At 43.8% G+C, this 11,551-nt stretch overlaps 1 protein-coding gene across 1 annotated transcript in view; it reads right to left on the reverse strand.

The window, feature by feature from the left end:
* Shc4 (SHC adaptor protein 4) overlaps positions 1–11,551 on the reverse strand; it is a 94,157-nt gene that overhangs the window by 52,888 nt on the left and 29,718 nt on the right. The window contains exon 2 of the mRNA XM_021192909.2: positions 11,083–11,153. Within this exon, the coding sequence (XP_021048568.1) occupies positions 11,083–11,153 (71 nt within the window). The remainder of the gene's footprint in view (positions 1–11,082; positions 11,154–11,551) is intronic.

Genomic DNA, 11,551 nt, shown 5'->3' on the forward strand with positions numbered 1-11,551 from the left:
GAGAGAGAGAGAGAGAGAGAGAGAGAGAGAGAGAGAGAGAGAGAGAGAGAGAGAGAGCTGGACTCTGCATCAACAGTGGCCACTTTGTTCATTGACTCTCCACGTGAGAGGGAAAGACAGAGCGGGCTGATGTAAGCAAATGAGAAAGCAGCTGAAGGTTTACTGTGGAGGCTGCAAAACCCCGCCCACGCCAGAAGACAAAAAAAGAAATTTTGCCTATCTCTGCAAAGTCCAAACTAATCGTCCAAACAAAGCCGTCTTTCTCTACAGAACCCTGACCACGGCAGGGCTTCAGTTAGTTTTCTGCCTGTGTCTTTAGCCAGTAAACAGTTGTCCTCCTGTGGAAGCCATGTTGCCTAGCACTTTCCCTCCCCGCCTTTCAAGTTTGGGAGACAGAGCACAGTCCCAGACACTGCAGCATGTTCTGTGGGGGAGGTGCCACCAAGCAAAGATTTTGCCTGGTGAAAATGCACTTCTTCAGGAAATAAGAAACCCAGAAGTGTGGGGAACCCAGGAAAGGAGCCCAGTGGACATCAAGATTCTTCGCCTTCCCCTGGAGAGAGAGACAACTCCGTGCCCACCTCAATTTTGTCCAGACAAACAGACATGAGACTCGAATTTCAATCATAGCAAGAGGCTTTCCAGATTATTGTCAAAAATGCTCAAGAGAAATAGAGTTGCCTGTATTTCTCAGGGGAATTCCCTGCCTTTGCTTGCCCGAGAGAATCCTTAAACAATGACTGGCTGTCTTGCTTCTGCCTTCGTGCAATGGTGCTTGCATCCATGCCTCCTTCAACTCTAGGGATCATCCTGGGGAAATCTTTTCCTACAAAAGATCAAGACTTGGTGACCTATGTGTTCATTTTTGTTCAGCTTGGTGAAAAGAAAGACTGGCCGTGGAAAGCCCTCAGACAGGACACATTAGACCCGAGCTCGCCTTCACGGCGATAAGAACACAATGACTGCAGTCAGGGCCACAGACTGGAGAACAGTGGACGGCTTCACACTCCCTCTGAACTGTTATCGACGGGAATCACCAGCGCCCAAGGAAGGTACACCCGGCTCTTAAAATACACCCTTTCACTTTAGAACCGGCCTCTCTGGTCTCAGCTCGGTCAAAAGAAGCCTGTCTGTCAGTGTGCCCAGCCCTTACTCACACTGACTTATCGCCCCACTCTGTCCGCTTAAATTGAATTATGCTTAAAATCTGACTCCAAAGCGCTTTAGCAACCTGACCCAGCTCATTGTACATGGGTTGCTCTGTCTACACTGGGCTTTTCTTTAGGCTCCAATGCAAATGTGGACCCATGAATCGCACTAGAACTCAATGGAAAATCATTCTCTCCTAACACATTTCCCCAAGTCTCTCAAACTGATAGAATACCTATGATTTCCGGCACCCCTTCACCATGATTTCTTGTATGAGAGACATGTGATTCAGTACTTGAACACTTACGCCCACAAACTGGTGGCTCACGGGGTGTGCAAATGCTTAAACCTTGTGAACGTGGCAATAAAGAAATAGAACTGGTTCAATCCAAAAGAGTTTCCCTTTACTAGGGGGGTATTCTGGGCTTCCTTTTTTAAAAAGTCTGCTTTATATCAAACATGTAAAGTATTATAAATCTTCGGGGTTTGGAGTTAAAGGTTGCATTGACTTGCTGTGTGGCGGTTGGTATCATGTTTCCTGGGCTCCAGGTTTTCTGGTGTCAAATTGGCCTTGCATGTAGGAGGCACAGGTTTGGTTCCTAGCTCTGCAGAAAGGGAGGGAGGCAAGAGCTTAATTTTTAAAAGTAAGGTCAGCTAATTCAGCCAGCCACTTTATTTATCCCAATTCGTTATAAATGTTGAGTATGTGCTTCTAAAAATTAGGCCGATCTTCAAAGAAGAAAAATTTAGCCCCAATTAATCTCACTTTGAAGAGTTTATCTGTAATATTTAGAGATACTAACCAAGGGAATGAATGTATAGTTTTTGTTACATCTTCCCTTTCAAAGAATGATTTCTCCTGAAGCACAGTTGGCAGACCTGCCATAGACATCATGTTAATGTCATGTGGATGTCATGTGTGAGCGACATCATTTCAACGCATGTGTATATAGCCCTGAGAGGAGTCGCTAACTGGTCTGGCTGGTTAAGCTCACAATGGTGAATAGTGGAGAACAACCTTGATCTGAGAGTCTACTAGGAACTGGAACCATAGCCATCTGGGTGAGCCGTGACTGAGCTGAGAAGCACTGGTAGCTGGTTCAAGTGCAGATGTCAAGAACTATTCAGAGACACTGGCTTTGCACATCTGGGCTGGGGCCTAGCAACCTGCAGTTTAAGAAGCTGAGCGAGCGGCTTCTCATGGCATGGCTGGTGAAACCTTCCCTTGGCCACACTGCACAGGGTGACTGTTCGGCCCTCCAGATTTGACCAAATGCCTATGTTTGTGGGTGTGAAGGAATTAGGACACTTGTTCTGGAGGCTGGGGTAGGGAGGGCTGTACTGCCTGTACATTTAATGATAGTCCATTGTGGAGAAAATTTGTTTTCAATTCAGTTACCCTGTAATCTAGGACACATATTTGGCATGATTCTCCCTCTAGCTTTTCCCAGCCTGCTCAGGAAGAGGGATTTTTTTTAGGTCTGAACCTCTTTGGTCTCATCACCCTGCCACACACAGGTGGTGACAGTGACCTGAATTCTCTCTTTTACCAAGCAACTTTGGGGCAGAGAGGCCTCCATCTGCCCCTCCAAATGCTTGCAGGCTCTAAGCCCCGACTCTCAGCCTTGGCTGTGCAGAGCAAAAACACCAGGGAATGTTAGCACACGTTGCAGATATCTCAACTTCTGGCGTTCTCATTTAGTTAGTGCAGGCTAGACCTTAGGCCTGTGAGGCTTTCGTTTGATTCTTTGTATTTGAGACAGGGTCTTAATGTAGCCAAAGCTGCACTCAAACTATTCTCAGCTATAGCTGAGGATAAATTTGAATTCCTAATGTTCCTGCCTCAGCTTCTCTATTATGGGTCTACAAATTTCCAACCTCCTTGCAAGTGCTTCTAACTGAGCCTTAATGGGGCAGCATTCAAGAGCAGCAGTCTAAAAATCTTTTCTGAAAAAGTCCAGATGGCGTAAGGATGGACCATCCAGAAACTGCCCTACCCAGGGGTCCATCCCATAATCAGCCACCGAATGCAGACACTATTGCATATACCAGCAAGATTCTGGTGAATGGACCCTGATATAGCTGTCTCTTGAGAGGCTATGTCAGTGTCCGGTGAACACAGAACCGGATTCTCACAGTCAGCTATTGGATGGAACACAATGCCCCCAATGGAGGAGCTAGAGAAAGTACCCAAGGAGCTGAAGGGGTCTGCAACCCTATAGGTGGAACAACAATATGAACTAACCAGTACCTCCAGAGCTCGTATCTCTAGCTGCATATGTAGCAGAAGATGGCCTAGTCAGCCATCATTGGGAAGAGAGGTCTCTTGGTCTTGCAAACTTTATATGCCCCAGTACAGAGGAACACCAGGGCCAAGAAGTGGGGGTGGTTGGGTAGGGGAGCGGGGGGGAGTATAGGGGACCTTGGGGATAGCATTTGAAATGTAAATGCAGTAAATACCTAATAAAAAATTGAAAAAATATCTAATAAAAAAATCTTTGTTTAGCTCTGTAGCCCATATTTTAATTGGGTTATTTGGTTCTATGGAATCTTACTCCTTGAGTTCTTTGTATGTTTGAATATTAGCCCTCTATCAGATGCAGGGTTGGTAAAGATCTTCTCCCAATTTGTGGATTGTCATTTTGTTCCATTGCCAGTGTCATTTGCCTTACAGATGCTTTTATTTTTATGATGTCCCATTTGTCAATTGTTGATCTTAAAGCATGAGCCACTGGTGTTCTCTTCAGCAAATTTTCCACCTGTGCTGATGTGTTTGAGGATATTCCCCACTTTCTCTTCTCAATTTGCCTCATTATTGTCCTCATCCTGTGTACAAACTTTACTTTTTCCTAAACATATAACATACAGCTAATAGTACAAGCAAAACCTTCAAAGGGGATTGATAAACTTTATTATAGTCTATTACATTAAATAATTCTTTAAAAGTAAATCAAGATAAAATCAGATGCAGCTTGAGACCTAGGTAGTGTCAACTGTGACTTACAGTGCCAGGAGTGGGATGTCTCTTTCATAATTGCTGGCCTCAGTAGTCCTAAGGCCTCCTAAATAAATTAAGGGTATTTCCACATCTATTGACTGCATTCCAAGACTGAATTAAATGTTGTATCACTGAGGATATTGTTTGAATTGATTGTGGAATTTGAATAAATAAACCTTTTTTATTCTTTCTTTTTAAAAAAAGAAAAAAGAAAGAAAGAAAGAAAAGAAAAGTCCAGATGGTAAATATTTTAGGCGTCTCAAGCCATACAGTCTGTCACAATTCTGCCATTACGGCTTTAAAAACAGCCATAAGCAATATATATAAAGTGTGTAAAGTATAAAGGCACAAACAACATGCAAACAAACAGGAACAGTTATAACGCCAAGAGCACTCATGGACACTGGTATTTAAATTTAATTTCTACATAGCACAAAATAATTTTCTTTTGATTTCTTTTAAACTAGTTAAAAGTATTCAAAGCATTCTGGGATGACAAGGTGGCAAGATAAAAATCAGGCAGGAGGTTGAATTTAGCCCACAAAGGTCAGAACAGAGTGTTGGGTTCCCTGGAACTGGAATTATGAATGGTTACGGGGTGACAGTGACCTTGGCTGCTAGGAGCCACACCCACATTCTCTCCTAGAGAAACTCAAGGAGCCATGTCTCCATTTCTCATCCTGTTCTTTGTTTGTTTGCTTTGTGGACTGACAGAGAAGGAAACTTTTGGGGTGTAGGATGGGGTTTAGTATCAACTAACCATCATTAAGCTAGACCACATACACCCATTCAAAAATAAGGACTTTCTATGTGACAGACATCTAACTGGTGACCTCATTTTCAAATCACCGAATAGGCAGTGTCCTTTGCATCTAGCTCTCAAAGTGTGGTCCCTGAACCAGTAGTATAATGTCACCAGGACCTTAGGCCTGCAAAGGCCTGAGTCAAAACTTCCAGGGGCATGCTCCAATGATCCGTTTCTAACAAACTCTTATGTGGCCAGATGGTGGCGGCTCACGCCTTTAATACCAGAATTTGGAAGGCAGAGGCAGGCAGATCTCTGAGTTAGAGGTTAGCCTGGTCTACAGAGAATGTGTGTTTAAGCCTAATTTTCCCTCTCTTTAGTTGACATGAGAAAAGAACACTAAATATTCTTGGCTGCAGATCTACAGGCCTTGTGAAGATGTTTTAGAGCGAGCTCACACTTAACGTGAGTCTGACATTTGAAAGCGAGGCCCAACTCCAACCGAGAATTACATGTCTTGTTACTATGTCACTTCTGGCTTTTAACATTTTCCTAAGATTTGTCCCTTAAAATGTTCTCCCTTGGAGGTGAAGCGTGAGCAGACCTGGTTTCCATAACTACCATTTACTGACATGTGTGCTGACCTTGGGAAACTCCTTACTGCCTCAGCCTCTATCTGTATGGGTAACACGATGCACAGTAACATTTAGCTGATGAGCGTTAGAGTGTCTATGATGAAAATGCTGATGACAGTATCTACTAATTAATAATAAACTTCTAGCCACTGCTTGATAACTGGACACCACATCTGGTCCCTTCCCTCAGAAAGGCATCGGGGCACAGCCTGTCACACTGAGAAGTCGCTCTCTTGCTCACAGCCACCTTTCCAGACCTCAAGCCTAATAAACTAGACTGGGGAATCCTTTGTGCCAAAATACATATGCACAGCATCAATGGACCAAATACTGTATCAAGTGGTCAGGGACCTGAGCAATTCCTCAGGGCAATTTCTAGAACTCTGGCTCACTTTAAGAGTCCAGATCCTATGTCTTGGGTTCTCTTTATCTTTTTTTACCTTTTCCTAACTGTGAATGAGCATGAAGTTTTGAAGAATTTCACAGTCCCATTACCAAAAAGCAATCAATATTTACCGATAGTTCAAATGAGCATGGATCCCATAGGCTCATACATTTGAATGCTTGGTCCCTAATTGGTGGAACTGTTTGGAATTGGGGGTGTGGCCTTGTGGGAGGAGGTGTGTCACTGGGGGTGGGTTCTGAGGCTTCAGAAGCTCATACCTGGCCCAGTGTCTCACTCTGTCTCTAACTTGCAGATCTAACACAAGCCGTCAGCTACTGCTCCAGCATCGTTCCTGTCTGCCTGTGTTGCTGCCCTCCCTGCCACCATCACAGACTAACTCTCTGAAACTGTATACAGGCCCCCAATTAAATGTCTCCTTTTCTAAGTTTCCTCACCCGTCCTGCCTCTTCACAGCAATAAAATAGTGACTAAGACATCTATCCACCGTATGGGTGGCCCCACACTAAGGAATAGTGGCTAAGGAAGTGCCTTGATAGGTCCAAATAGGAGCTCGGGGAGCGGTCCATGTGCCTCAGTGGCTAAACCTGTGCTTTGTTTGCCCAGATCCAGGGGTTTAATTCACAGCAAAACGCACAGGGAGATTTGTTTCTGAAGAACCACCTTTAACGTCTCACTGAAGTCAAAGTATCAAAGTTTTCAAGACAGCGAGTCGAGCTTGCAGGCTTACTGTTCTGGAACAATAAAATGGTAGCTCTCCATTTCCCTCAGAGAACCCTCTGTAATGGATGTCCTTCACGGTGAGCCATTACCTCCTAGCTGACCCTTGAGCAACAAAGTAGGCTGATCCTGTGCTGTTGGCTTAGCATAGCTGGTTAGATTCTCAAATCTGAATTACGAACTCAGGGAAGGAAAGGGCCGTGACCCACGGTGGGTAGAGGTCTTGCATCTTGAGGTTATTTTGTACCATGATGATGAACCAAGCGTGGTATGGTGGTTTGAATGAGAATGACCCCCATGGTCTCATATAGTTGAATGTTTGGTCCATAGTTAGTAGGACTGTTTGGAAAGGATTGGGAGGTGTGGCCTTGTTGGAGGAGGTGGGTCACTGGGGGCTGGCTTTGAGGTTCCAAAAGCTCATTCCAGGCTCAGTCTCACTCCCTCTGGGGGGATAAATTGAGGCTAAGATGTGAGACCTCAGCCACTGTTTCTTTTTGCTTACTGTCTTGCTCTCTGTCATGATGGTCATAGACTCACCCTCTGACACTCTAAGCAGGCCCCCAATCAAATGCTTCCTTTTATAAGTTCATAGCCATGGAGTCTCTGGTTCACAGCAACAGCACAGTAACTAAGACACATGGCCTCTGCAATTGCCTTTAAACACAAAATATCAAGTTTTGTTCTTCGAGATAAAAGCCAATCTTGTTTCTTTGTACCAGCAGGAAATGCCTGCTTCCTCAGCCTTTCTTGTAAATCTTCTCTTTCTAACAACTGAGATCCGGGCCAGCATCAGGGCTGAAGGCCCCAGGATAAGAATTAGGAGAATGGGAATGGAGAGATGGCTCAGTGATTAAGCACAATGGCTGCTCTTTGAGAGGACTCTGGTTCTATTCCAAGCACCCACATGGTAGTTCACAACTATCTGTGCCTCCAGTCCCAAGGGATTTGATCCTCTTGGTCTCCACTAGCACCAAGCATTGCACATGGGACACAGACACAGACATCAAGACAAAGAAAAACAAGGAAAGAAGGCAAAGAAGTAAAGGAGAGAAGAGAAGAGAGAGGAAGCACTCAAGAGCGGGGCGGGGAATGCTGCAGACAAAGGGAACAAGTATCTTATTCTAACCCTATAAGGAGTAAACCACCGGCTGGGGGCTTGACGAGACTTCCAGACTAGTTGGACGAGTCTAACGTCCATGGGAGAAGGGGACCTAACAGAAAGTTTCTGGACTGCAGTAAAATATTCCCATGCAAGTGATGCACTTAGTAAATCTATTACTGTATACTAATACCCAGGCTTATATCCACATAAAGAATGTCTCAACAAGACCTGAGTTTTCAGAGAGGTTTTTTTTCCAAAAACATTGGCATTATTATCAGCAAAAAAATGTGATCTCTTCTGGAGGAAAATGTAAAAATATTTTTCAAACTTTTTTTTTTTAACACAGGGTCTCACCATGTAGACCAGGCTGCCCTTGAATTCACAGAGACTGGATTGCCTCCCCAGGGTTGTTCTTAGTTTGTTGTTGATGATGATGGTGATGGGAATGTTTTCTTTCATTCACTTTGTTTTGTCCGTCTGTCTGTTTATTTGTTTTGGTAGCACTGAGAATAAAATTCACGGTCTTATACATATTAGACCAAGTAGGAACCAACCCTTAGGGGGCAATATATATATATATGGCTATACTGTTAGGAGCACACTACCAATGCAAATCAAAAACTTTCCAAACATCTAACTATTTGAACCAGTCAATACCACAGAGACAGAAAGCTGTAAAGTAGTTAGCAGAGACTGGGGGTAGAGAGGAAGCCAGTTAGGAGCTAGTGTTTAATGGGTACAGGATGTTAGTCTGAGGAGATGAATCCATCCTGGGGGTGGATGCTGGTGGTGATTATACAACAGTGTGAATCAAGATACATTTCCTGAACTTAAAAAAAAAATGGTTAAAATAATACATTTGTTTTATATATTTAACTACAATAAAAAAGTGGAACTCTAGGAAAAAATTTAGTGTGGTAGAGATATTATACAATATATTTATATTTCTGTAATCTCATGTGTAGAAGAAAAGACTTGAAAAGATATTCTGAACACAAAATGACAGGTATCACCTGGGTAGAACTGTAAGCTGTCTTCCCTTTCACATGTTTCTTAATGTTCTAATAACTATTCGGTATCTGTATAAGTAGAAACAATAAAGTTTGGAAGCACTCTGCTTACAAGTCGGTCTCCTGAGCACTATTGTTAGAGCAATAGAACTGGTTGTTACCTGCAAGCACGTCATAGAGTTACGTCCCTTGAATAGTCTGTTTCCCACCTCGAATATTAAGTTCCATGTGAGCAGGCTCTTGTCTTACTTATGCAGGACCCACAATGCTTAAGCAGTTTGGGGCACTAAATAGGCTCTTTATAAATGCTCTGGTGAAGCAAGGGGCCTGTGTGTAAACAGAGAGCTGAACAGAAAGTAACTTTGCTGTCTCGGACTGGAGCTCCTGCTTCTATAACAAATATGGAAAGAGAGAAATTTATGAATTTCTCATTGTAATGTATTTCTTATGGTCCTGGGAGCTGGGAAGTCCAAGATGAACGCACAGGCAGACTCAGTTCTGGCAACATCTCCTTTCACAGTAGAGAATCCCTTGCTCTATCTTCATGTGGAAGAAGGGGCCAGTAGCTCCCTGTACCTTTTTGAAAAGGCCAATAATTCCATGTACAAGAAAAGCTCTGTCTTTGTGACTTAATCACCCCCAAAAGGCACTACCTCTTAACACTATCACACCTAACAAACACTATCACACCATCAAATAAGCGTCAGTGTATCCACGTGGGCGCTTTCAAACTGTAGCGCTCAGGTGGGAACATGGTTTTGTCCTGAGCAACCACCCCAGGTAACCTCAGACCCACCCTCTTCCTGGCAGCTGTAGGAAGGATCATAGGACAGGTTTTCTCAGGTGCAGGGTCCTCTAGATCAAGCCTAAATAGGTTAACCAGGTAGAAAGTAGTCTAGAATCTGTCATTTGGAGGATGGCCCAAAGGGCATAAGAATGTGAAAAGCAAGCTATGAACCAGGAGAAATTCTGCGGCTACCTCCACTGGACAGTGGAACTGCAGCCAGGTAGCAGCACACAGTTAGTCAACGAATATCCACCAAGCCTCTTCTGTGGTCCAAGGACTGAGGTAGGTATTATGAACACATCATATGAATACATCATTTGCTTGATATCTCACAAAAGATGATAAGATCTCGCCTGATGCTACTAACTTCTGCATTTTGTGCTTTTATATGCTTGTTACAGCGCTTGAGAGAGTGGACATCTCTGCGTTCAGCTCCTTTCTTTTTCTTCCTGTGACATCTGTGCAGTTGTGACCAAGCACGGTTCTAAACGGGATACCAACGATGGGTGAGGAGACATTTGGAAAGGCAGAATTGAATGTTTCCTAAGGCAGATTATTTGGGTCTGAATAACCTAAGAACATTTTGAGATAAGTTTTTTTTTTTAAACAAAACAAAACAAAACCCTACAGCACAGGAATGGACACATTATTGTATACTGCGATTCTCCTAGATGGGGAGAAGGTCTTTTTTCTCAGGTTTCAGGATAACGGGCCTTTCCACATCTAGAATTGCATGAGGTGAGCATCAAGAAAGGTTATTCCCTCTGCATAATGAGAACATTCATCTTTAAACAGGTGGCTCGCCGTCACAGATCCAGATGGGAGCTGTGGCAAGTCTCTGAGGCACTTGGCACCCTGTCCAACAGATGCTGAACCTTTATCCTGAACCATCTATCAAGCCGTGGCCTCCCTCACCTCATCTCCCTCCTTATCTCCCTCTGGGCACAGCTTTCCCAGCAGCTGGTGTCACTTAGCTCTCCTTGTTTTAAAGTTGACCCTAACAAAGCATGCCTTGTACTAGGGCTCGGGATTTGAGGCCAGCATCACAAGGACTCTGGTTTCTTAAACTAAGCTACATGGAGTGACTCTGAGTAGAGGTCCACCCACATCATTGTACAAAATGGAGGGCTACACAGACAGGTTCTTGTGTCAGAGCCTAGATGACCTGGCCTTGATGATGTTGCAAGTTCTTGCTTGGTCTTATTCTGTGTAATCTCGTTGATGCGTCGGAGACACTTAATGCCTTACTTCTACCTTTAAATACATTGGTACCTGGGAAAAAATGGTTATTTCTATAGACTGAACCACAAAATATAGACTGAACCACAAACTACTTTGCAAGTCTTCATATATAACACCAATGCTTTTCCACACAGGTCTGAAGCTTTCGAATAAGGAGATAAAGCCAGTCATCAAGGCCAGTGGGGCATCCTTCCCCCCTAGTCACACTGGTGACTTTGCAGACTTCCTAAGAGACCCTTGGGGGATTTTAAACTGCAGCCCCTTAAAGGCCTTCCAGTTTTAATCTCTTACCTTGTAACTTGGGTTCTCATTCCAAAATCCAGTGACCTCATTGATTGCAGCACTTCAATGCAGCCCATGTACTAGAAAAAAAAAGACAAAGAAGTAGGTCACAGATACAGAAGTGGCACCTCTGAGCTGCTCAGTGACTTCCTGGGCAACACCCACAGTTGGCTCCAGAGAGCAGCTACATGTGTGCACACCACCTGCATCGGTATCTCTGACCACCAATGTGCACACACATCCCTTTGGCTATAAAATACACTAAATACAAACTCAAGTATTGGGAATGCAGACGACAGGAAAGATCCTGGTCTCAGAGGTTGGGAGTGTGGATCTGAGGTCTTCACACTATGCATGGTGTAGACCCACATACTGGCCTTGTCACATCTTCATTTTAAAGCTCCAGCTAGCGACCCAACTTTTCCACATTGGTTTTTGTCCTTGGTAAAAATAAAAATTCAATTAGAATTGCTGTGAG

This window comes from Mus pahari, chromosome 3 (genome assembly GCF_900095145.1).
Source record: "Mus pahari chromosome 3, PAHARI_EIJ_v1.1, whole genome shotgun sequence".
Taxonomy (NCBI): domain Eukaryota; kingdom Metazoa; phylum Chordata; class Mammalia; order Rodentia; family Muridae; genus Mus; species Mus pahari.